This window comes from Colletotrichum fructicola, assembly GCF_000319635.2.
Source record: "Colletotrichum fructicola Nara gc5 chromosome Unknown KSG_Nara_v1_contig08, whole genome shotgun sequence".
NCBI classification, from domain to species: Eukaryota; Fungi; Ascomycota; class Sordariomycetes; order Glomerellales; family Glomerellaceae; genus Colletotrichum; species Colletotrichum fructicola.
The window spans coordinates 2,347,044-2,373,698 of record NW_027094058.1 but is presented as its reverse complement, the minus strand read 5'-3'; the positions used below and the strand labels follow the sequence as shown (position 1 = coordinate 2,373,698).

The window sequence follows — 26,655 nt, the reverse complement described above, 5'->3', positions numbered from 1 at the left end:
CTATATGAGTCGTCTCGCATTGTAAAGCCACTGGTTAAATGGAGGATGACGATAATCTCATAGATTGTGTCTAGCCAGGTTCCCACCTCAGAAACCAGAGGCATTCATGCAGATACAATCGAGGTATGCCTGGTTCATCGTGTGTTCTAATCGGCTTGAGCTGAGTCCATTAGACTTGGGGCTACATATATGCAGCGTAAGCTGCGTCATGATGCACCGAATCCTTGTAGGGCTGACCTCCAGCTAGGTTTAGCTCCGAATGACAGACATGTAAGCACAAGGCTCGGAAGAGATGACGGGTTACCGCCAATCGATCTGTGATAAAATCTCTCAATTGAGCCGAGGGATGTGACCACCAATGTTCTGAAAGCCCTTCAAATTGCATCTCAGCGCAATTGCTCTTAGTTGGCCCTCGAGGTCACAGACTACCATGACATCGAAGCCAAAGCAGATCCGCTTCGAAGAGGATGGGTTCGAAGATTGGCCAGACTCACGATCCTCTTCGCCTACGCCCAGTGTGAGCTCTTTCCACCGGGGCTCCCGACCTGAAAAAGGCACGACCCGGATTCCTGCTAGGATCGTTTCAAAGCGCGCGCTCCTCGAGCTCGGCTATCCTTTTGCCGAAGATGGCGACACAATCATTGTGCAGTTAGCACTAGGACCAAATCTTATCGATGGCCTTCTCAGATTAAGCGAGAGCATCCGAAACTCTGGCCAAGGAACTTCGGAATATGGTGATGCGTGGAAACCAAAACATCAAAGTAAGAGTCGAGGCTTCGATTGGATCAGTGTGGACGCTCCAGTCGCAGAGTCGCCAGCCCACTCCGGCAACGAGGAAGAACAAGACGATGATTTGGAATCAGTGTCAGAAGGAGACGAGCTAGGCAACATCGACGGCCCAGTAGTTCACTCTGGAATCCTTCCACTGGACAATACCAAGTACTTTACGGATAATGCCGCAGATCCCACCTCTGGGAGACTGGCGGCTTGGAAGCTGGAGAGGTCAGATCTCATTATGAGTGGTGCAGTCACGCAACTATATGCAGCGCATGCTGCAGAGTTCTACATGGATAGCTCTGGAAATCAAAGGGTGACACTTGTCTGTCCGAGAGATGACGGGTATGGAATGGGTGACCCGTCTCTGATTCGCATGAGATGGCTGTGAGTACTAGACTATGTCTACGGAAATGGCCTCGAAGCTGACAACCGTTAGTCACGTCCAGGCCCAATCGTTGAATATTGCAACTTTGGAGGTATCCATGATCAATCACTCTGACGGCCAAGGCTACCATGAACTCTGACTAACAAAGACAGGCGCTAGTAACAGATTGTCCGTTCTTGATGCCATCCCTGAGATTGGTTGCACTGACAGTCCTCAAAGAAGTCATGGCGAGATGCGAAAGACCTTCTGAGTCGGGGACTTACATTGAGTCTGGCTCAATGATTCAATACATCGGTAGATTCAACAGCAGTCTCGGGAGATATCCAGACGAGGATATGTCCGATACTGAGCCCGTCACCTTCATCTCTACACAGTACCTTATCCTGGAGGACAAACCTGCCGGCAGAAAGCAGCGAGGGAATCACTACAAGAGAACCCTCCGTGAAGTGCTATATGGTTATGACGATGAGACAACACATTATACCAGCCAAGGTGCCCAAAATGTCGACGTGGGCGGTTCCAAGTCTTTGTCGGTACAAGCGTCGCAGGTTTGGACTTTAGTGCTGGGTTCTGGTATGACACCACCCGCTGGTTGAAGACAGTCCACGAATTCTCCTAACCACCCTTCAATCTTTCAGACTTGATCATCACTTACTCTGGATTGGCCTCGTCAGAAATGCAGCAAAATCTTATCTCGATTGATACGACATTATCATCAGAAAGAACATTCACAATCAGGCTCATCGACGAGAAAGATATGTGCCGTTACCATGTGGTCATAACTCCAAGCTGGAAGTACGTGGTTAGTCGCAGGTTGCCTCATCATTCCAATCTTGATGGTGTTGCTGATTGTCGCAGGATTTTATGAAACATGCCGTGGCACTGGCTTCTAAGGGTCATAAGCGATCGAATGTGACGGCCTATGTGCTAGTCAACGAATTTGGTCTTTTGGTTACCACAGATATATGGCTCAACTTGCTTTCCGATGGTATCATCGAAGAACATGTGTTTGGCCTGCGAGAGAGAAACACGGAAAAGGGCTCACCAACTGAAGAGTATCACGCTCTGTCGGCGAAGCTTCTCGCCACAAGCAGCCGGAGTAGTCTTGGCAGATACTCGCGCCGGAGGTGAGGCCACTTTGAAATGGTTTTGAAATCTCGAAATTGATGAAACTTGGACAGCTCCTTCCAATCAGAATTCAGAGGATCTGACTTGAACATGGCAATGGTTTTGCATCCCGGGATGCGTAGGTATCGTGCCGACTCGCCGAGCCTTTCAGGTGGCAGTACCGAAACTGACAAACACAACCACCACAACGACGACGACGACGACGACACATTGTTCTTTGAATCTCACTTGGGCGACGAAGATTCGTCACTTGATGATACAATTGACCTGACGATGTCATTCTCAGAACTTAGCTCCGGCACCAGACAAGCCAGCACCCCCGGGTTTCGGGAAAATGCTGGGTATGCTGAAGTACCTGAACTCTTTAGGCTTGACAAGCAAGTGGATGTCGATCTGCAGCAACACGAAACGGTAAGTTGGAACTGTCTGAGGCAGCGAATTTTTGACAAAGTCGCTGACTGATCGCCTGGCACGAAGAGGAGAAGCTCCGTTTCTCAGCGGGAAGATATGGTCTCCAACCACGTGGAGGAGACTAGGTTTACGATGCCATTTCGAAGAATGACCCGGTCCATGTCGTTTGGAACCGAAGCATCATATCCAGCAACGCACCCTTACGTTAATGGACGACGGCGTGAACGACAGCGAAACTCGTCCCGGGGCTCATCCTTCAGGTACGCCCGGGATTCTCCTCTAGATCCAGAATACTGTTCTAGTTGGTATGACCGACGCACATATTTCGAAACAAGCTCAAACTACGCGCAATCTGGAAGAAAACCCAGAGCAGGATCCGTTGGCGGCACATACTCGGCCGATCAATCCTTTACACGGCTGCCGCCCCTGGACTTTGCCGAGGTGGGCTTCGTTCCGTTCTTCGCTTGGAGATTGACATGGAGCGACGACAAGAGATCCCGATCGGAGATTGAGAAAACACTCTCGCAGTTGCTAGACAATCTGAACATTTCCCTTGAGAGGGACAAGTTTGGGAAGTGGTATAAGGCGTCATTCCAGTGCAGCGAGATCGAGGTCATGGAGCGATTCGACAGCATTCTACGGCATGATTCTTCGAAAAGAGAGAGCCTCAATGATCTTGGACATTCGAAGTCGGCGTCACTTGACGACGGCAGCAGCTCCGGCCAGCCACAATCTGAGGTGTCAACCGATAGCTTTCGCCTCCATGGAGACCCTTTGCGAACCAGAAAGCGGAGCCTAGAAATCAACGATTCTAATTTTTCAGAACTAATCCGCGTCTCTCGAAGTATACTGTCCGCATTCCTGCCTCACGATGGAGGAATCGTTTCACATCCGTTGTATAGACGCTTCTGGGGCTCGGTCGACTCGATCTTGAGGGCAAGACGCACTCTTTCACACATTAATTTTTTTACTAACGTTACATAGGGGCTCCGTTGGGCGATTGATATGTCCTATGAACAAGAAGACCAGCCTTGGTTTGTGTTGAAACCGAGCTCTGCCCCTGTCCCGCTCGAGGACTCATCCTACGAGAAAGACGCGACGGCACTTTCTCGATGCCAGCAATGCGACAATGAAAAAGGGTACCAGTCACCAGACGACGCCCTCGACCACTGGCACCAACACCATGCCAACAGCGCATGCCCCCAACGAGCCAAACAAGGCAGGCCCTTCGACGACCCTTGTTTCGTCCGGATCTACCAAATAGTCCTCGATACCAACGACCGCCCGAGCATTACAGGGCTCAGGAGCTCAGCGTTTGCAAGCAGTCTGGTCTTTCTATCCGACATGCAGGACTTGGTCGAGAGGGCAGAGGAACTGCACAAGATGGTCACGAGCGTGGCTGGCTCGGACGACCTGCTCAATCAAAACGGCAACAGACCCCATCTCCCCAGCAGCCTGGTCGAGGCCTTTGAACGCATCGTCAGCCTATTTGTGCTGAAGGCCAAAGAGTTGTCCTGGCTGAACAGATTCGCCCTCAAGTCCGACCCAACATACGGCCGACATGCCCAACGACGTTTGGATCAACTCAGGAGAACCGGCGACGCTATCTCGGAACAGGCCCGGGGTCTTCTAAACCGCGCCAAAGAGGACATAATGTTGTTAGGCACCAGCAAGCGCGACGTGGAGAGAATCGTCATAGCACCCATTGGGCCTGAATTCCTTGCGATGTCGCTGATCAGCAACCTGCAGAACAACATGCTTATCCGTGGGACCGACAAGCAATTCGACCTCATCAACCATTACAGGAACCGCGCGGCCAGACTTCGGTTCGAAACCAACAGAAGACCCAAGAGAAATGCATTCGTGCAGATCCACGCCCTCGAGGAGGAGTTGGAAGCTCTTCAGATGGTGGTTGATTCGCAGCAAGAGCTCTGGAGGGCCCATCAGAAGCTCTTCTCCCCCCTGACTTTCAAATGCCCGACCACCGATTGGTTTTATTACCGAGAGAGAAAGTCAATGTTCAGACTCGAGAGCAAAAGTGTCCATAGGCAGCAAAGGCGGCTAGCTGAGCGCGAAAGAGCCCTCTGGATCCTGCGAAAGAGAACCCGGGCCCTGAGGGATGATACGAAGCAGAGGATCGAGATACTTGACGAGGGTCACGGGAGGGCGATTCGGGTTTTCACCATCGTGACGTTGTTTTTCCTGCCATTGTAAGCCATGCCTGTGTCTTTCAACCTGTAACCCTAGAAGCTGACTATGCCCTCCAGGTCATTCGTGACAAGCTTCTTCGGCATGAACACGACCGATGTCAGGGACACGAAGTATGACCAAAGGATCTTCTGGTCCACAGCCCTGCCTGTCACATTTGGGGTCATAGGGCTGGCGTTCATGTACGGCTACAAGTGGGATCTAGTCAGAGCATGGGTTTCCCGTACATTCAAGTCGACGGAACGACACGCAACCAGCTACATGGCAGCGCAGGAGCAAAAGCTTAGCTGGGTGACCACAGTGGACCAGAAAGACCCCTGGGTGCCAGGTCGTGGCGATCACAGTGTGAACGGCTGGAGAGAGCGAATGTCGTTTCTCTCCGCGCAACGGCGGAGGAGAAAGAACAAAGTCCCGAGAAAAAAGACTGAAGATAGCTTGTTTCGTCCGTGAGCAAATTTTCTAATATCTTCTTAAAAGTAACGAACATGTCAATATACTCAGGGTATTACATTAATATCTCTCGCAGCTACGATGATAGGACAAAACAATCACTATATTATGAGGAACATGAAATCTCTTCATCTTAATTCAATTTACTTACTTAAGTAGGCAAATGCTGTTTCGTCTCTTATCATATTGCTTAGTAGAATAGATGGACTCTAGCTTCCTGAACTCAATAGGCACCACAGACGTTAAACAACATACACTTTCCCTGAGAATAGTACAATCAATCCATCGCTATTTACCCACCGCCAGACTAAAAGCTTAGCTACCACATTTGGTAAGGCTACATTGCATGAACTCTAACGTTGACATCGTCGCCTGCCAAGCTTCAACCACGACCGCGAAAAAGCTGATATTATCAAAAAAACATACAACACCGGGCATTCGCCAGTCGTCACCGACCTGACTACTACTCCAGCCCTCACTGGCTTATCTATGGGAGAGCGGACGGGATCCCGAGTTCTCCAGTGGGTATGGTCGTATGTGATGGTATGCATGCGTCAAGTCGTCCACGTAGTCTGGGAACGTGAAGGTGAGAAAACCCCGCGGTACTTTTCGTTGTGCCGGTGCCACTGGGATTCTCACAACATTCAGCAAACCAAGGTCTGAGGGGAGCAATTATTTGTGTGATCATAATAAGTCATAGATATTCAGGCGTCTTATACGCCATGCTAGGTATGTTATGCATCTACCCAAAACCCATTTTGATGCCAAGAAGCCGCCTATAAAACTCCAAGCCCATTTTTAGACTCCTAATTATGCACTGCTCCTTCTTCCCATTAACCTTGCTTCTCGTTCAGGTGTGAATCGCGCGTCTCTTCCACAGTCGGGGTTGACTGGATCTCATCACCGGTCTCCTTTTCTCTCGCGGACGATGATTCTGAGGCCTCGACGTCGTTGGCCATGATGCCTCCAGTAGATTCCTTGCCCTTGTGCTGGCCCTTGAAGTATCCGTGAATCTCTTCGGAGAACAGGTCGTGGTCCTCCCAGACCTCAGGCTCCTTCTCGCCTTGCTCCGCCTGTCTGTCCTCCCACTCCTTGCGCATATCCTCGATCTGGGCCTTGTGGTCCTTCTCAGCGTCGTAGTACTTGCCAACACCGCGAATGCGCTCCCACAGACTGAGATGCTCCGGGTGGACGGCAACGCCGTGGTACTCAGACTCCCTGCCGCTGCGGATGTAGGTCCAACGGCGCTCCTGCTCCTTGAGATCGAGGCCAGTGGTGTCGGGAAGGAAGAGCCAGGTGAGAAGCATACCGGCCAGACCGAACCAGGGAACGACGTAGAACTTGGTCTGAGTATCAATGTAGTTGTACAGAACGGAGGCGAGGAGGGCGCCGGCCTTTCCGATACAGGCGGAGAAACCGTGAGCACTGGCACGGATGGGGGTGGGGAACACCTCACCAGCCACCAGGAAGGTGACGGAGTTGGGTCCGAACTGGTTGAAGAACGAGCTGATGAAGTACATGGCCTGGAAGGCCTTGATGCCGGCGGGGCTGGTGTAGTACTCGTATTTGAAGGCAGGGATGACGAACATGACGAAGCACATCAGGAAGCCAACTTGTTGCATCATCTTGCGACCGTAAAGCTTGTTGTCGATGAAAAGAGAGGCGAGGTAGTATCCGGCGAGGGAGACGACAACGTTGATCAAGCTCCAAGTCCACTTGGTCAATAGGGAATCGGGGTTGCTGGATATGACAGAGATAAACTGGCTCTGGAAGAGCTTGTTGCCGTAGAAGAACACGTCGTTGCAGAACCAAGTACCGGCGGTGGCGAGCAGACGGCCACCGAAGTGACGGAAACAGTACTTGAGGGCGTTGATGTCGTAGCCAGTAACGCCCTGCTTCTTCTTGGCAAGTGCGAGCTGTTGGTTCGCACGAGGCATCTTCCAGATTCTGTAGTAGACAAGCCAGAGAGTGCCAATTGCGGGGAAGGCGAAGGACAGGCGGAAAGTGTACTGAGCGGCAGTCTGCGAGTAGGGACCATCGCCGTAACCGCGGTTGAAGATAACGAGCAAAACGATAAGGACAACCTGGTTAACAAACTGTCCCCAGCCCTGCATCAGGAAAGCCATGGTGACCTTGCGGCCACGGTGAAGACGATCCTCGCGAGTAGAAAGGCGGCCGGCGGTAACTGAGTTCTCCATGGAGGAGGTGGCGGTGATGGGGTATTCGCCGCCAACACCGAAACCGTAGAAAAAGAGGGACCAGGCGTAGAAGATGACCCAGCCCTGGAGAGAGCTAGCCCAGCTTCCAGTCAAAAGCAGCAGACCGACGAACATGATGGCGGCGTCCTGAATAAGACCCCAACGGCGGCCAATCCAGTCTCCGATGACCTGATGTGTTGTTAGACTTTGTCTGTGTGCGGGAAGAACACAAATTACTTACACCGACGGCGGCCTGGCCAATCATGATTCCAACAATCTCGAGGTAAGTGACAGAGGCGACCCAATTTTGACTGCAGGCGGAATGCGACTTGCCCCAGCATTCAGGCCAGGCGGCAGCGAAAAGAGGCTCCAGGTTACCAATTGAGAACAGGACATAACCCTCGAGACCGAGACCGGCACCGGGGAGAACAGCATTGCGGAAATACCAGCCAAGAGGTGAAAGAGGATCCTTCTTCATCATCTCGCCGGTGGCCTTAAGCTCCTTGGCGGCCTCATCGCGGTCGACCTTGCTGACAAAGCTGACACGCTGCCAGAAGGGCAGGTCGGCCCAGTAGGTGCCCTCGGGAGTGTATGAATCGTCAGGGCGCGTAACGTGGCCGAAGATCTGGCGCTCGTACTCGGTGGTGTGCTCCCGGGGGTAATCCTCATGCTCCTGGCCCGTCTCGGGGCCGTGGGGCACGGGAATTACGCCGATGGGAGCGGAATGGCGTTGGTGATGGGTCGTCATTATGAAAGACGGTCGCTACCTTGGGTCGTAGGAGAGAATTGACTGAAGACGACCCGGGTGGCTTCGACAACGACGGCGCGCTGATGTGTCGCGGACAGGGCGGGCGGTAGGATATAGGTATGCAGATAGATGTGTTGCCGGGAGTTGCGGGGAGACAAAAGCAAAACCTTGAGACGATGGGATGGAACCTCGACAACAAGGTTCACTGGTCAATGCTTCCTTGCTTTGCTAAAGAAAGCAGGCTCGGCAGGAAGGGGGTGGGAGGAGGAGAGGAGGTAGTTGGCCACGGCGAGAAGAGGAAAAGAGAGACGCGGTCGAGGGGGGCCAAGAGGGACGGGAGCAGATATAAGCAAAGTAGATCCCGGGATGGGGGTGGGTTCTGTGTGTGTGTGTGTGTCTTCAGATGGGCATGTCTCTTGTCTCGCCTCACGAGTCCAGCAATATGGTCTTGGCCTGGTGGAAACTGGCGAACGCCGGCTCTAGCCAGTGTGCGTTGAGAATTGGATCCCGTGCTTGGCAGACAGCGGGCCAACGGTTCTGTGATGTGCCGACTGGTCCCCTGTTCTGGATGTCTGGTGTTGGAGCTCTGGAGACTCGGCCGACTCGCAGTGTCGAATCTATTACCAGGTTGGGTGACCGAGGAGTCAGGCGGCTAGTCGTCAGAGATTGACAAAAGCAAGGTGATTTCCGAGAGATACAGGCGATAACAGTAAGTGAGATGTGTGTTAAGGCTTTGGGCTGGACAGAGACCAGAAAATACCACCCGAATGGACGGGGGACATTGGAGCGATGGCGGACCATGTGGATGTGGATGTGGATGTGGATGAGCGGCGGAAGAGTGAGAATGAGGAGGGTGTGGCACTCCGCCCACTTACACCCCACTGGGGGTTGGGCCGGGATCCATGACATGGCATGGGATGGCACTCAATGGCAAAAGGGCAAGAGGTAACGAGGATCACGAAGGGACCCTTTGGTTTTGGCTTGGTGCATGCTTGGCTTGGCGTCGCGGATGGACTCACGTCGGACGCGCGACTCCACATGGTAGTGTGATCAAGTGGACTAGAAGAGTTCCAATCCAGGGCAGCTGGACCGGATGAGGTAGGAGGCGACACGACACCGTTGATGGCGCCCGGCAGCCAGTGAACGCCATAGCTTCAAAGGTTGACTCGGCGCGCCCTCCATGGACCGTCGACTGACACTATAGACGGACCGACCCCATCGGCACTCTCGCTGCGGCCGATGTTATGCTTTGACGGCTACGGAAAAAAACATAGATGCAGAGAAGGGGGAAAAAAAAAAAAAAAAAAAAAAAAAAAAAAAAAAAAAAAAAAAAAAGGATGAAAGAAAAATGATACAGGGACTAGCTGCGGTTAACCCGAAAACGGCGGGGCGCACTAGCTTTACGTCACCTGGTTGGCCTTGCTTGACTTGACCTGACTTGACTTTTGACTTGCACTTGCACGGGCAGGAACGACAGACCACATCAACCTTAGGCAGGTAGGTGTCGATGTACAGATACCAGTTCAGGCACAGCATTGACGGTCTGTAAGCAATAGAAGCAAAGTATGAGACAACCTGCATCTCTCATCCGCCTTAGTAACCGCAATGACATTGGTTGCCATTTCCTAGACCGAAGCTCACTTCACCTCGCCAGCAACCAAGCAACCAACAAGGCAAGGCAGTCCCCGTCAACATTCCTCCTTTTTAGAAACCTCCCAGAATATACCCAGGCCACCCCAGATGCTATAAGGCCTCCTCCCATCTCCGATTTCTCCCAAACAATGGAATCCCATCCACGCCGCTCTCTCCGCCGGCCGAGGTCGACAGGTCGACAGGTTGACACGGTGCTCGTCGGAACTGTCCTCCTGACTCGCCCCGCCAATTGCGGCTGCAGATAGAGACCGCCTTGCAGCAGAACATCCAAAAACAAAGGTGTCCTGCAGCAATGGTAGCTCGCCAAACAAGCCCAGCCGAGCGAGTCCAGTCCAGTGCCACTGGCATTGACATTGGCATTCGCATTGGCATTGGCCTTCCAATGGGTCTGGCCGCTTTGCGCCCTCCTCCTCCTCCTCCCTCTTTCCCTTCCCACCCCAGAAAAGTCGCCCTGCACGCGACGCACAGAGAAGGAAGAGAAAAAAAAAAAAAAAAAAGGCCAGCTCCGGCCATCGAACCAATCAGCCCGTTGCCTCGTCGCCTCCGGCCGTCGTTCTTCACCTCCAAGTGCCTTCTCTTCCCCATAGAAAATGCAGGCATGGCCCCGCTGCTACCCACCCCTAGCTCACCTAGGTATCCGTAGCTGCGCAAAGATCCACCTTGCTGCCACCGTGCCGCGCCCCTCACTCGCCAGGGCGAGCTTAAAGGAATTACGTCCTCATCACTGATCTCAGCCAAAAGCCGCCGAACCACCGAACGGGACAACGAAACATAGCTGTCACAGATCAGCCAATCACATCCCGTAAAACAAAAACGTGCCAGATCTATTGACTCCCAGCAAACCCGCACTTCCGGCATGGCCTATCGACCACTGAGCCCGCGTTGCATCAATTTTCCTCGTCGCAGAAACTCGCGCCGCCATCGTACGGGAATTCCTGCGCCGTGAGGGAAAAATCCGACGTTACCCATGGCCGTCCCGCATACCAAGCCCATCGCCAAGAGTTGCGATTTCTGCTGCTAACCGCTGCCAGCAACTGCTCGCGTGCTCCTTTTCCTCATTCTCGCCCGCCAAGCTGCCAAGCCTGACTGATTTTCCCAAGCCACGCACATTGGCAAAGCTTTTTTGAACGCATGCCCATTGCCCGTACGAATAACCGACCGACCGATGGACCGAAAGACGGACGTCCTCTGCTGGCTATTGTTCTCTGTGTGCCATGCAATAACAATAAACGAGAGCCTCACTGCCAGCAACTCTGAAATGACTCGAGCTCAAAACACGCAGAGCAGCAAAATAAACAATTCTAAAAAAAAAAATAACTCCGTCGGTATACGTACTTAGTAAGGCACATGAGGTAGACATAGAAAACACAGACCAATTGCTGCTGCTTATGGGATGAAAGTCACTCCTGAACCAATGGCTGCATGAACCGAACTTTACAAACCCTCAACACCACCAACATTGTGAATAGAGGGCCGCCAGCAGCAGCAGCAGCATCATACAACTCAGTCCCCGCCTCCCTCCTTGCTCTCCGCAAACTGCATCTGTATAGGCTTCTATTTTGGCCGCTGCATTCTGCCCTCTGCGTGTCGCCGCCACACCCCTCGTCTCGTCTGTTGTGTTGTCGTGCAGCCTGCCCTTCCTCCTCCTCCTCCTCCTACCCAATAAGTCGACATCCCTCTGGCCCGAACACCTTAACCGCCCCCCTCCCAATTGCACCTTCAACCCGGGTCGTTGATCTTAGTCGTCCAGACATATCACGAGGGTGGTGCCGGCCGCATTCCGCTAAAGCTTTTGTGAATATTTGTGATATCTGACTCCTCTCCCTCTTTCTTTCCAAGACTGTCCTCCTCGGGAAATGGACCTCTTTGCTGCGTCATTCTCTTGCCCAGACCAACAAGAAGCTCTGTGAACCATCCGAATACAGACAGCTGAAACTCGGAAGAGAGCATGGTTACCGCCATTATCCGTATCCTGTCCCCTCACTCACCCTTCCCGCGGAGGCGCTGGCGCACGCCGAAGCGGAGGAGACGGACCGGACCACACTCGTCCGTGCTGTGTGCCCCTTGACGCGCAGCCAACTCTGTTTTACTTCGGACGACTAAACGTACTGCGGTACAGCCTTGAGATCATGACGTATCTTGAATCGTGGGGGGGGCTAAGCAATTCCTCCCCCTCTTGCCACGCTGCTGCTTCTTCACCTCATCGCCAAGACATTCAACTCCAAGGTCTTCCCAACCTTGTCCGTATCCAACCCTCAATGGCAAACGTCTGAGTGTCATCCGTGACACGCTCAGCCACCCGTTCAATCATAATTGCCGTCATCGTTGTGGTAGAGCTGCTAGTCTGTCTACTTCTCACAGTGCTCGCAGACTTGACCTAGGAGAAATGCCAGGACTGTGTTTCGTCACCAATATCGTACGTCTGCTATTCCTTACCTAGAAGTCACCGGTCGCAAAGCAGAGCCTATAGCGGCCAGTGAGATGAGAGTATACTCACTCCACGGAGCGCAAAAACAAAGTGCATGCAGTCTGATAATATCTGTATTCAGTCTTCTTTTTTGAGAGGGCTTTTGTTTTGATTCAGCCTTGACTCCCCCTACTTTTATGGCCGAATCGACCAAGAACAGTGACCCAAACGGAAGACAGGAGAAATAAAAAATGAAACGGGTAAGCGAAGAAGCCTTCTCCTCTCTTTGGCACATTGGCGTCAAATTGAAATACTTTGGAGCCGAGCCGTCATTCCGTTCAGAGCCTGGTCGAGCGTCCATCGTCACGGAACGCAACTTGGCAGTGCCGCCTGGAAATCCCCTCCCGCCCAGACCATTTCGTAAACCGATGCAGTTGATAGGAGAAAGCCTAGATTGTATAGACACAGAACGAATATAAAAAAAGGAAAATGAGAAAACAGTCCAAAGTGGTGGTGGTGCGTAGTGTTCGCCAAAGAATATCTGTGCAGACCAATGACGGTAGGCCTGCGAGGCAATGCAACTTCCTCACATACGTGCTGCATTGCAAACGGTAATACCAAAAAAAAAAAAAAAAAAAAGGAAACCCCTCCTCCGTCGTTTGATTCCTCCTTCTCGGTCCCTTCTTCTTCGAGGACTTGACAATTGCCTCCCCATTAAAACCGATGAACGCCAAAGCCATCCCGACCAGTTTCAACTCAAGGAAAAGATGCAGTCTGCGTGTCGCTGTTGTCCCCACGTAACGCCTCGCTGTCGGAAAACGATTGAGGAAAATGAAAAGGGGAAGAAAAAAATGTTTCGTATTTGTTGGTTACTGCGTTGCCCGTTCGTCTTGGAGCTTCAACAGTGCATAAATGTGAGCGACCTTCTCCAGCGGTTGCCTTCTTTACTTGGTACCCAACAACCCGGCCCTATCCAAGGGTCGAGGTGTGGGCTCCTCGTCCGCTACGTCCTCTCGGTTTGTCGGCCTAGGTGTCTCGTCGACGTCGGGCACCAGGGTCTTGTCCTCGGAGCTAACTCCACTGTCAGGTGGCGTGCGGGTAGCGTTGTCTTGTAAAGCTTCGAAGGAAGGCATGTCCACTTCTTTCGAGGGTGTCACGACCTGGGTGATTGGCTCGGGTGTGCTTTCAGAGCCAATCGTAACGCTGTCGTGGCTGTCGGCCCGCATCATCTCGATACCCAGCTTGGAGCTAGGTAGCAGCGGCTTTCCTCGAAAGTGTTTTTCGCGACCCAGACCAAGCTCCTCGTCCTCGTCATCGGCCGAGTCGGTGCCCTCTGCGTGTCTCTTCTCCATGTGCTCCTTTCTGGCCTTCAGCTTCTCAACAGAATGCGGAGGTATCGCCATTCGGGTGTTTTCCAGCTGACCTGGCGCAGACTGTTGCGTCACGAGATGCGGCAAAGACTTTGGAGAGTTGCTCAGTTGCGTCATCTCATCCTCTCTAATGCCCAGCCCGCCTTCCTCCCAGTCTCCAGTTGCCTTCCTGCTGACAACTACAGGCACATCATCCGTAGATACCGACTCAGAATCCCCAAACAGGCTAGAACTGATGGAGTCTTCGCGGCTAGACGTTATCACGCTGCTGCCGGGACGGCCTGCGAACATCGAGGAGCTTGAAGTTGGGCTATCGTCAGTTCGTGAGCTTGTTTGTCGCAGGCCGGATGGGATCGGATGAGGAAGAGACAAAGACATGGAATAGTTCATCCCAGGTGATTCTGGCTTCCACTGGCAGAGATTCTTAAGAACTTCCGTCAGCTTAGAGCTCGAGATGGGCTTCTCAATCAAAGAGTCGAAGTAGTGAGGTGCTTGAAGTTCCTTGAGGTATGCTGTAATGGCAACGATGGGCGTGTGAGAATTGGTGTTTTTAGTCTCCCGAATCATACGAGCCACATCCGCACCGTTGATCTGAGGCAACCTGTACTCCAGAAAGATGATGTCAAACTTGATTTCGCTCATGGCGTATCTCACGGCCTCAGAACCGTTCGCCACAGAAATGGTCCGGCAGCGTAATTTCTCCAGAAGCTTTTCCATGACCATGCGAGAGACGGGGTGATCTTCACAAATCAAGACGTCCAAGGGCCGAAACATTGGTCCTCCATCGAACGCAATCTGAGAGAGACGTCGGGAGCTTTGACGACGACGTTGCACGCGGAGAAGGGCGTTGTGTTTGTCGCCCTCGTTGTCCGATGAGGATGGAGACATGTCGAATACTTGGCTGCGACGATTGCGGTGATGCGCCAATACTTCTGACGTGATTGGACTGCCTTCATTGGATTGTGAACCAACCGTCAATGACCTTGATCGACTGCTTGAAGCCTGTCGAGGCGTCGAGACCATCTTCTGCGGCGAAAGGGCGAGGGGCGGCGGCGGTGCAGCGCCCCGGCCCTTCACTGGAGACGCGGCCGCACTCGTAGCCGCCTTCTGCAAGCTTGGCGGAACCCGTGGTATGTCAAGGGAGGCCGGCTGATGCGGAGCGGTTGACTGCTGCGAAAGGTTTGACGAGTTGCTAGATGCCTTACGTCTACCCTCGCTTCCTTGGCCAGCCACAAAAGACACCAGAAGCGGCGAGGACGGCTGAGAGGCCCTGCTTGGAGAGGAGGCGGCGTGGCTCAGTCCAGAAGGTGATTGAGGCCGGTTCTTTGCGTTCGAGATTGTTCTTTGGACCGGGTTCGCAAGAACAGGGCTACCCTCAAGGACCGGACCGGGCGATGTGACGCTACCGCCGGGGCTGATGACGGTCGGCTTGCTCTGAGATGCCAGTGCCTCCGCGCGAAGTTTCTGGATGACATCTTTGTTCGCTTTTTCAAGCACCGGAAGATTCTTGAAGGTGAAACTGCCGAAATCATCGGCAACGACAGGCTCGCTAAGCCGTCTACTCTTCAAGTCTCTGACGTGGGGAGGGATGTGGAGCGGCATAAGGTTGCGCTTGATGGAATTGACTTGGGACCGGACGCGGGACAGGGCATCGTGAGGTCGGTCGGGATAGTCCGAAGCCGTGCTCGAAACAGGGGGCGACATCTGGTCCTCCATCTCTTCAGCGAAGGACTGTAGGACGGCTCCGCGAGCATCAAAGTATTCGGTGTCTTCGGGGTGCTCAAGCTGAGGCACAAATTGAGCCTCGTCTTGGAGGAGAGTTTCCCAATTGATGCCGTCGAACCAGGAGTGGGCTCGGATTTCATCGCCACCCGACGGGAACTTATCCTCCCGGTTAGCACCCAGCCGTGACTGCGGTTCCATGCACAACAGCTTGTTGATGAGGTCCTTGGCCTCCTCGGAAATAGGCTCGCACTCATTCTCATCCGGCCATTGAATCCTCCGAGCCAAGATGTTTTCAAAAACTTGCTCCGCTTCATCGGCATGGAAAGGAGGATATCCGTAGAGGAACTCGAACATAATGCAACCGACAGACCACCAATCGCTGGTTTCGTCTTGTTTCTCGCCCTTGATGGTCTCGGGCGCAAGGTAGTCGGGTGTGCCGACGAAGCGACGATTCGTGTCTTCAGGGTCGAAGAGGGCCATCGGGGGAGGCATCATTGAGGACTGCGGAGGAGTGCTCTTGCCCAGAAAGTCAACGCTGGACTGTGTGCTAGCGTGGTGGAGCTGGGGCGGGTCAGGAGATGGATGTCCAGTGCCATCATTGCCCTCGTCGTGGGCCGGCTGCGGGTGGGAAGCTTGCGAGTTCGGATCCTGCTCGTTCAAAGAAAAGTTGTTGAGCATGCGGGTTAGGGTCTCACTGCCACCGCTGTCGCTGCGGTGGCTGGAGACACGACGGGCCTCTGAGCCACCTAGAGCAAAGTATGAAGGCTGCCCAGTGCTGGATCCGGTGTCGGGTGTCATCTGCGGGGTCATGCTCGGGGAATGAGCGTGACCGTGGAGGTCCAGCGAAGTAGATCGTGATGATGCCAAAGATGCCGAGCGAGCGAAAGGCCCCTGTTTGAGCAAGTCAGGCGTGGGATCTCCGTTTTGGCTGTCAAGAGCACGCTTCTGTCGGCCAACAAGACCCATGCGAGAGAGTCCGAAATCAGTCAGCTTCAAGTGACCTTTCTGGTCGATAAGGAGGTTGTCGGGCTTCAGGTCGCGATGAATGATGCCTCGGCTGTGTAGATGTTCCACGCCAAGAACGACCTCGCCCAAGTACTTTTTGACCCAATCTTCTGGCAGACCTCCGAGGACCTTGATCAGGGATGCACAATCACCACCGTTGAGGTACTCCATCACAAGATACAGATAGTCCTTGCTCGAGAATGTCCAGTACAGTTTGGCAACGAATTCGCTTTGCCCCTGCCACATCATGATGGCGCGCTCAGCCTTGACATTTCCAACTTGGTTTTTCGCGACCATGTCTGCTTTCTTCAAAACTTTAATGGCGAAGTACTCGCCAGTCGATTTCTTCTTGGACAAGTAAACACTGCCAAAGGCACCTTTGCTGATCGGCTTGATGATCTCGAAATCCTTGATTGAAGGGGGTGCAGGCCGTGCCTGTGGCGGAGGCTGATGGGCTGTCATTCTTGGGGACGGAGGCCCTTTCATCACAAATTCGGACATGGCGGCTGACGACTGCCTGCGGTGATGGTTGATTGGCAGGTGAGCAGGGGAGCTGAACTCGCTAGTTGGCAACAGCGGAGAAGCTTCAGGAGAGGTGATGCCATCCGGTGGGAAGGGGAAGTTTCTTGGCTTCATGATCCTGAGAGGAGACGACGGCTGGTTGTTGCGTGAAGGCGATTCTTGTCGTCGAGGTGACGATGTTCCAGGTAAGATGATACTCCGGCGATGATGCTGTCGAGCGCTGGCAGCGCGACGAAGGTCTCCAAATTCGGAAATCGGCGAGTCGGTCCGAGGCGGCTGTCTTGAGGCCACCGATGAAGATCTGATGCTTCCATCACTGTCCCCGTTGTCGCTCTCGAACAGCAAGGATTCCCGCCTCGACTCACGGGCAGGCACAGCGGGGTTGATGCCTCCTAGGTTGGATCTCGGCGTCGGGCACTCCCTAGGGCTGCTCGAACGGGTGGATTCCACGAAGGAGGTCGGCCGCGGTCTCTCGAGACTGTCGGTTACACTGACATTCTGCAAGGCGGCAGCAAGAGAGGAGTTTTCGAATGATCCTTGGAAAAATAGTTCATCCTGGGCAGGATTAGTTCCCTCCTCCTCCTCTTCGTCCTCAGTCGAGTCGCTAAGGCGCCCAGCGGCAATCCTAGCAGCTTTGCGCATGGCCTCATCAATACAGTCTTGGACGATGACAGCGAATTCAATTCTGATGCGCTCGGCGTATTCGATGATCTTGCGATGTCGGAACACGGCTTCGACTTTGGTTTTGGCAGCCTTCTCGGTGTCAGCGCACAGAAGTGCAAGGCCATGCTCCTGCTCCAACGTGTTTGTACTGGGTGATTGCCATTGCATGACCTGGGAAATGCGAGACTCGGACTGTGGTGATTGTGTCCTAATCTCGCCAGGGTTCTGAGACGAGGCCTCCTTGACTGCGGGAGTGCTGATTTCAATGGCCGTATCGCAAAGATCGAGCAACAATTCCACAATTCTTGCTTGGGGGCGTCTGATGGCAAAAGATCGAGCTCGGGAGTGACCAAAACCACCAGACCTTTCCCTCGACTGAGACACTGAGCTTCCAGGGGATGACGATGCCGACGGGGGAGGGCCAATGAGCATGCCCTTGTACTCTGCTGCGGGGAGTGTCAACTGATCTCCCGTCAGGGACCGGCTCTTTCTAGCCTCGAGAGCGTCGAGGACTTTGACGATCGAATGTCGGTGATCGGTCAAGCTGTCTTGAGCCATCTGTACATCCATCTCTGCCCGATGCTCTTGCAAACAAAGGTCAGTGTGCTTCTCGAACCACCATGGCGAGATCTGGCGCTCGCAGATACGACAAAGGACGGGCAGCGGTGGTGGATGATTCTCGGGATCGTCGACCCCGGACTCTGCCAGCTGCGTCAAGTAGCTAGCAAGGACCTCGGCACCAGAGCCAAGCGAGTCCACGATGACGGCGGGCAGGTCGATCTTGATTTCTCGGGGCGCAATGTACGGCCGGATCATCCACATCGTCTGGGACGCGAAGTCGTCAGCAGGACAGAAGCTCAAGCTGTCAGCAGAGTGTACTTACGTGGCTCTCTCCCCCCGACACTCCGTCGTAGACCATTATCCCCTGTGCTTCCAGGTCAATCGTAGCAGGCGCGCACTCTTCAGCATCGTCAGTTTCCAGTTCTGGGATGTCTTCCAGCGGAAGCAGCTTGGACAGCGGGCCCATGGCAACGGCGAAGCGCACTCGCTGACTCCGCGAATCATCCTTCTTCATAGACTCGACAGTATCAGCGAAGACAGTCTTGTTGTCGCTCACGATCAGATCGGCCATGGCGGATCCTTTGACCGACTCGGGTTGGGTTCCGATAACATCGGTCCATGACGGGCTAACCCATCGGATTGTACCGTCGAGGTTGAGGTCGACGATAACGTTCAAAGTCTGCTCGGCAGCTTCACGTAGTTCTTCTCGTTCTTCTCGAATGTCTTCGCTAAGGGTGCGTTCCATGGCGCCGGCTTGTGACCGGAGATTGGTCACGGCCGGGGGTGCCAGCATGCTGGGTTGAGGGTCCATGATTGGAAGTTGGTGGGCAGAATCCCCGATTGTGTCGATACCATTGGCCGGTTTGAATCGTCTCGGCGAGCGAGTACTGTCTGGAAGGGTGTTGTTGCGAAATGTGGGCGAAAGAAGATGGAGGCTGCGGCGTGGTCGAGAATTGGTTCAACTCGGCGACACCAAATAAGCCAGGTTGTCCGGCAAGGGGCCAAGGCTACAGACAAGCCAGACCACAAGACATGACGAGAATCGAAGCGGGCAGTCTCGGTGCGCGGGAAGCGAGAGAAAGCTCCAGTATTTGGCGATGCGCTGACCCAGGAGTTGCGAGGTTCAGTCGGGGGTGGGTGATGGTGGACGAAGGTAGTCGGCGGCACCACCAAGCAGCGAGCGTTCGTTGGACAATCGAAAGCCAAGGTGAAGTTCGGAAATCGGAAAAGGAACGCTCGACGTCAAGACGTCGTTTGGTGATGCAGCGCAGGGCCGGAGGTGTTGGCGGCTAGCTGGCTACTCCTTCAACGTTTCGTGCCGGAAGGGGGTCAGGGCAGGAAAGAAGTTGGTCGAGTCGACGTGACTGACGATGGAGAAGCGGAGGCGAGGGGGGGGGAGCGAGAATCGCAGTTGACTTGTCCTAAGGGACAGAGCTCGCAGCGCAGTGCCGTTGGCCGTACGGAATACTGGGCCTTGTGTGTCGTTGTCGTCGTCGCCAAACAAAAAAAAAACACGAGGGCAGAAAGAAAAAAAAAAAGTCAAGAGAAGGGCACACGCCAAAGTTCACGCCGCAGGGTGGCCCTTTGTGATGATGGTTGACAGTCACACTCATTACCTACCCTGCTCGCTCCTCTTGTCTTGTCTTGCCTTGCCTTAGCACCTCTTGCCTAAGGTCAACGTCGGCAACAGCCCAGTCCAAGCCGAGCCCCGGCCCAGCAGAAAGCAGAGAGCAGCTCAGTTGGCAGTGGTCCCGTCGCGTCGCGGCCGACGGCACCTTACGGGCAGCCTGTGGTAGGTACCTTGCCTACCACCTCATTCCAAAGCAGGCACCACACCTGCCGCACCTGAGGTACTCTGTAGGTAGGTAGGTACTGGCCTCTTGCCTGTGGAAGTGGTCAGGCCGTGGATGGTCGGATTAAGCGGGGAAGGGGCTCGGTCTGACCAATGGAGCCGGGATCTTCTGGGACAGACCCAGTAGCGATACATGCAACAGGCGCCATGTTTGTATGCGACACCACGTACCTCTACCCAAGGCAGCCTAGGCCTCTTTCCAGCTAGCGGACTCGCTAAAACACGAGCGAGGGAGTCGGGGAGTCGGGTGTGTGACTTTTTGGGGTGGGAGCAAACCACCAAAGGACGATACTAGTGCCAGTGCCAGTGCCAGGTAAAGAATCGAGGTCGTCGTGGGTGGGAAGGTTCGAGGCAGCAGGGGGAAGGGGCTCGCTCCTTCCCCGTCCCCCGTCCCCCGTCCCTCGTCATCCACCTCACCTTCCACCGCGCATCTCACCTCAGTTGCCAGCATCTGCACAGCAAGAGCGCGGTGCAGCTGGCACCAGCCCGGCCCTCCTGAACAGTTGGAAGCAGCACCCCGCCTCACCTGGGCACCTCACGCACCAGGGCACGCCTCACACATTGGACGGAGCGGAAAGGACTGGGCTGAGCCGGGCTGGTGCTGGCTGGTGCTGGCGGGGGCGCCGCCGCGAGGGGCCGCGCTGATGGACCACTCGGAGGTTTTCTCTCGTCCATCCGCTGGAAACAAATCAACAACTTCCACTGCAAGTGCAAGTATGGACACCTCAGCGCAAGTGTAACTTGAATCCACCGACATGCTTTCTAGAGTCTTATCATCGTCCACCTCTCCTCCTCTCGCTATGTCTCTCCTCTGAGGCCGATCCATCAGTCTATCTGCTTGCCTGTGTACACATGTTTCCTCCCCCTACTCCTCTCCTCTCTCCTCACCTCTCCTCTCTCCTCACCTCTCCTCTCTCCTCACCTCTCCTCTCTCCTCACCTCTCCTCTCTCCTCACCTCTCCTCTCCTCCGCTCTATCCATGGATGCCGCTGACAATCAATACAACCCGAAATGTACTTCTATCGCACCTTAAGTTGGTCGTCAGGCAGGAGGCAGAGTGATAGCAACTGGGGCCTGCCGACGGTGGGAGGCAGAAAAAGGTAAAGGGACGGACGGACGGACGGACGGATGGATGGGCAGCTTGAGAAAAAAGAAAGTAAGAAGCATAGGACGAAAATCACCGTCGCAACGGTCATGCAAGCAATACCACATGCTGCGGTCTGGTCTGCAGCCAGCAGGCACAAGTACGCAGTACAGCCTGTGTTTCCATTTTCTAGAGGCAAGCATCGCATCACTTCAACGCATTGGACCCTTCTCCTCTCCTCTTCCAAGTTCCACCTGCCCTACCTTGCGCCTCGTGTCTCTCATCCCGTTTTCTTTGGGAGCACTCTGATGATGCTATGCAAAACAGAAGCCTTGCTACCTATGTACAAACAAGCCCCTTCTTCAGCACATGCCTTTACTCGTCTACGTTGTTTTTGTTCTCTTCGGGGCCTTCCTTTCTTATCTCGTCCCCTTGTACGAGCTCCCCTGCGTCGTATGTAATTACCCTACCGGACCATCAAGGGAAAGGCTCTTTTGAACATTGTCTATTTTGACTTTGGCTTCTGACGTAGATATGAAGATAGAAGATTGTCCGGAACGTGTTTCCAGACCCAAGGAAGAGAGAACAGAAACGACAGCCCGAAGTTTGGCACCGGAATGGCCACATGGGAAAGTTTGCTCCCGTCTGTCTCCCTGGGCTCGGGCTGCGGGCTGGCTTGGTTAGTTTGCGTCTTAGATACAGGCCTGCCCGCACGCACGAGTATCGTCTTCATGAATGCTGGCCCTTCCGCTCCAGGGGTCCAAATGCCATCCCACAAACTCGCCTATCCCATCTTCGGTCTCGTGCATTTCAGTTCAGCGCCCCGCCGCTCCCCTCCCCTCCGGCCCACCGACGCCGAAGCCGATGCGGATACAGACGGCCAGGTCGGGTTCTCAGCACACGCATCACTGTCCACAGTACCTGCTGCCTGCGGGCCTCGGCCCCAGGTAACTGCGTTATGTAAGCTGCGTAGTTTAAAAAAAGAGACTTTTTGAGACTAATTAATAGGGTACTTATAGCTGCACTACTATAAATCCTCCTACGCCTAATACTACTATATCTTAGTTAATAGAGCTATTTACTATATTAAAGTTCCTAGAGTATTTAACTACGCTATATCTAATACTTAGTATAAAATATTATTATTAATAATAGTTAGTATAGCTTTAAAGTTTTATTAAATTTAATAAATTACAATTTTATATTATATAATACTAAAAAAAGCCATATAAATACTTAGGAAATATATTTAAATATCTTAGTAATTATTTAAGTTATTTATTATTAAAACATTGATGACTTTTTAAAAATTAAAGTAGTAATTAAAGAAATCTAATTAGAAACTAATATAACAATAGAGATTTAAAGTATAATTAGGGTTATTAATAATATTATTAATAATATTAGTAATATTATATTAATTAAGATTAAAGGTTATTAATATCTTAGCTATACTAAGAGTAGTATATATAATAAGGATAAAGTTATAATACTATAATCTTTATTTAGCTTAGCTATTTATAGTTATACTAATCCTTTCCCTTAAGGTTCTTTATAACCTTAGGAGATAAGGCTAAATATAGGCAGAAAATCTATTAATACCTTAAAGCTTATTAGTAAAAAAATCTCTTTTTAGAACACTAAAAAACTGGGTAACAAAACCAAAACTAAAGTCCACAGTACCTGCAAACCGGATAATTAAGCGTTACGTACTCGCAACAGGGACCAATACTCTGGCATGATGATGCACCTCACGTCGGCCCTAAGCACTAAGATGCGTGCTAGGAGCTAGAGGTGGTACTGTCACTGGGGCTTCCCGCGCAAGCCCATGCCATAGTGGTAAGACACCATCACCTGGTCTCCCCACCCCAAGCCGCTCTCCTGCAACTTGGGCACGTTGCTTGTTGCTCACACCATCACAACGTTTCTGGTGCTTTGCTTTTATCCTATCGTCCCACAGAGCAGCGTCTTCGTACGTGCTACTGACTGTTCACCGTTGCATTCGCGGCACTCCGGCACCTGTGCCTGTCGTGTTTGACCCCGCCGACCTCGATATCCTTTTGTTTTTTCCCTCCGCGCTGAGCAGTCGAGCCGTTGGGGCACCGCTGCCGGCAACCAACATGTCACCACTCTCATGCTTCTGGGGCTGCGAATCGGAGGGTGAAGGCCACAAAGATCGTCGATGGTCCATCCTGGGATGGGTCCCTTCGAGAATGCAAACGACTGGCATTTGGCCCCTTGGGATTGCGTTGATCTACATCGAGCGTCCCTAGTCCGGGGTGTCTCAGGTAGAAGGCGAGTGCCAAAAAGATTGGACGCGCCTCCTAGCTGACTCTGCCCGGGACGGATGGAGTTCGGTGCCGGCAGTTTTAACGCTCCAGCAGATCTACTATGTAGACATGAATACCGCCTCACACTTGCACGGTAATCATGGATCAACAAGTGCCACCGTTTCTGCCAGCCTCTCGCTGCTGCTCGGAAACATTGAAGGACGCGCATGTCATTGCCGCCATTTCCCTCTGTCTCGAGGTGCGACATACGTCAAATGGGTTTGCATAGCCGCAATCGATTGACGACCGCCCACTATCAAAGGCGACAGCTTACTAGGGTGCTTGGTAGGCTTCATTGTATCGCCCGTGGCCGCCGTGTTTGCCAACACCTTCCAAGCCGTCTGTCTGATCAATGTTCGCCTAGACAGAGAATTGTGGCCGCGAGTTTTGATGCGGATGGCATCCAAGAACAAGACCTGGCACAGCAACAGCAGTCCAGCAACCCTTTCGCGGCACTTGTTATGTAACCCCGGTCTGCATCTGCATCTCAGTCCTGCATATGCTCACCGGTACACACACAAGACTCGGAGGTGAGTTGAGAGGTGTGTCATCTCTTTCTTACACACACACACACACACACACACATCCAAACAGCGTCATCAGCTTGGTCAGATGGATGTGCACAGTAGTCCCAAGTGCCGCAAAGAAGTCTAGGAAAAGAAAGAGGAAACGTAGCCAGCCGTCTGCGAGTACCTTATTCCCCAGCGTCTGGGGTGTCGTGGAACGAGTAAGCGGGAGGTCTGGAGACCGAGGACAGCGGCGATACGAAAGGCGAGTGTGCTCCGCCTGCCACTCCGGAAGCTAGACCACAAAATACCTATCAAATCGACACAGATGGGGATGGAAACCAGACAAGGGAGTTGGTAAGTGTCGAGGATGGTCTCAACTGTTCCATTTTTGGCCACGTTCAGTCGCGTCCAACGGCAGAGCACGCCAGATTTTGGCACCACCATCTCACGACGACGTCCATCCGGCATGCACCTCCACCGCCTCCGCCTCCGTCTCTTCTCACATCCACCTCCCGCCGACGTCGTCCACCGCTCGCTCCATCGCTGTCAGGTTCGAACTGGAAAAAGTGCTATCGATCAAGCAGGCTGGGCAGGCTCGACCCCGAAATCTCCAAAACGCCCGCGCCAAGCGTTCTGCCCGCATGATGCTTGCCAATCCCGTCATCCCTAGCATCTTTACCCAATCGGCCGCAGGGTGACGAAAGGATCCCGCGGGTGACAGAATTGTATGAGTGCACCATCCCCGAGCACCGAATCGCTTCAATCTGCATCCTTCTCACTCGCTGTGGAGTGGGCAGTGTGGACATTGAACCACCATTCCCCACCCAAAACGTCCTGCTTGATCTCTTCTTATCTCCCGTCCTGCACCCTGTCTCACTATTTACCCTGCGGCCTCCGCCCACTCGCTCATGTCACCGTCGCCCACCTGCCGTGCTCCCGGCGTCCATCACCTTCTTCCAGACTTTCCATCATCTTCATCTCGAGTATCCCTGCCATGATACCATACTCTCCCAGACCGCTGGCTTTTCCGAAAGCCCCCTTGTCATTGAACCAGGAGCCTGCCTTTGAAAGGTTAGTCTACCTCATCCACGGGCTGGGGTAAACGGCGCCGAGTCGAGATCCGTCCTTCGAAATGATCTTCCATCCACGCTGCCACGGCACACAAGGCACCTTGAACGTGTTACTCACGCCCCGCGGGCCTGCGCCTCGCGAAACATTCGGGCTAGCCAATGGAGCCGCCATCTCTCTAGGCCACCGATCTTCTCAGTCGTCCCTTGTGTCGTCAACCGCACAGATTGCATTGATGACTGATCGAGGTTAGGTCCCGTGCATGATCGACCACATTCCTGCTCAAGATCGACGCCTGGTGTAAACTGTTCGTCCCAAGCACAAAGTGGCTGTCTTTCTTCCTTCCCACAAAGCCACGGCCGGGTCTCGGGTCACAGCTCCCCATCAAATGCTCGGAAGTGGGCCGGCGGCGGCACTCTCAGTCCCTCTCCCAGTCTCTGCCTCTTACACATCGAGACTTCCCACGCCTGTCATCCCAAACATGCCAGGAGCTCAGACTCTGAAAGTTTCTGTCTGGAATTTAGCCGCCTCTTTGCGGCAACCCCAGACAACCTTAACGACTCATGTTACTGCATGTCTGCCTCCGGACAGGCATCGTGCTGGTGGTTGGGAAATCTTCTCTGCCCCAGAGCCATCCTTGGCTTCTAACCCTGTGCCTCAATCCGGGCTCGGGTAATTTCAAGGTCGTGCCGTGGCCACGGATCGCCGAGTCAGCTGGACATTTTTGTTTGCAGGACCCTGCTCTCAAGGCTCTTTCCAAGGTCTTCCTCTACCCTTGGATGCCGATGTTGTCTGGCATTGAAGACGCCATTCAGACGGTATTCTCAACTAGAACTGAACTAGACCCAGATGTCTTGGTTTCACTTCGTTGCGATCTTCATGTTAGTCTAGCAGCTCTCCCCGCGTTCTCGATCTGCAGTTGCGGTGAGCCAGGTGATCGACAGCTGCCGTGGTTTAGAGAGGCCATCCAACTGGTGCAGACATAAGCAAGTGACCTGCGGGGTCCGACTCCCATCACTCAGTTCTGGCTACGGCAATTGAGTTTGTAGCCGTGATTAGTGCACTCTCCAAGGTTAGAGTACCATTCGAGGTCAGGATGGCTATCTTGGCATGGCAATAAGCCACGGGACGATCCCTTCAACCTGTATGCTACTCGCAACTTGACCTGGCGCAAATTCATCTAAGCCTCCATGCCTACAGTCAGTCTGATAAAATACTGGCGTCGGCAGAGAAATGGCCTGCATTAACATCGTCGGCGATGCAGAACTGAAGCAGAGTATATTATTAAGTTTGGTGCCCTTCGTCACAAGGCCAGGGGCAGCGTGTCACTGCCCTATCAATATCTGGGGGAGTCCGGATAGGGTGTGCCTCGACTGACGGCGCTGTTTGTCACTAGCCGCCGGTCTGAAGTTGGGACCGACGTCTCAGACGAAGGGCTGCCTCTTCTAGCCACAGCCCTCTGCGAACCACGCGAGAAGTTGTGTCGTTTTACCTCTGAGACACGCTGCAAGTCTCGCAACGTTCATGTTCGCCGTGGAAAATCGCTTCGTTGGCGCCCCTTTGGGCGTTGAGTCCAATCAGAGCTCAGATAAGCCATGTGA

The 26,655-nt window shown here is 53.3% G+C and overlaps 4 protein-coding genes across 4 annotated transcripts; 2 read left to right on the top strand and 2 right to left on the bottom strand.

Moving 5' to 3' along the window:
- Positions 1–430: 430 nt before the first annotated feature.
- On the top strand, positions 431–5,359 carry CGGC5_v013729 (uncharacterized protein; the record flags this gene model as incomplete). The annotated part of the gene is made up of 9 exons (XM_066152969.1): positions 431–1,161; positions 1,214–1,253; positions 1,315–1,735; positions 1,801–1,964; positions 2,021–2,289; positions 2,344–2,701; positions 2,768–3,439; positions 3,686–4,911; positions 4,969–5,359. 9 exons carry the CDS (start codon positions 431–433, stop codon positions 5,357–5,359), a joined length of 4,272 nt encoding a protein of 1,423 aa, XP_066007605.1.
- Positions 5,360–6,192: 833 nt separating this feature from the next.
- Positions 6,193–8,305, bottom strand: PHT1-6 (putative inorganic phosphate transporter 1-6; the record flags this gene model as incomplete). Its single annotated transcript, XM_032023428.1, has 2 exons — positions 6,193–7,746; positions 7,799–8,305. 2 exons carry the CDS (start codon positions 8,303–8,305, stop codon positions 6,193–6,195), a joined length of 2,061 nt encoding a protein of 686 aa, XP_031879801.1.
- Positions 8,306–13,309: 5,004 nt separating this feature from the next.
- Positions 13,310–19,022, bottom strand: cek1 (Serine/threonine-protein kinase cek1; the record flags this gene model as incomplete). The annotated part of the gene is made up of 2 exons (XM_032023430.1): positions 13,310–18,475; positions 18,534–19,022. 2 exons carry the CDS (start codon positions 19,020–19,022, stop codon positions 13,310–13,312), a joined length of 5,655 nt encoding a protein of 1,884 aa, XP_031879803.1.
- A 2,889-nt stretch (positions 19,023–21,911) lies between these two features.
- CGGC5_v013726 (uncharacterized protein) lies at positions 21,912–22,180 on the top strand (the record flags this gene model as incomplete). The annotated part of the gene is made up of 2 exons (XM_066152968.1): positions 21,912–22,107; positions 22,167–22,180. The coding sequence occupies 2 exons, from the start codon at positions 21,912–21,914 to the stop codon at positions 22,178–22,180; spliced, it is 210 nt and encodes a 69-aa protein (XP_066007606.1).
- Positions 22,181–26,655: the final 4,475 nt, after the last annotated feature.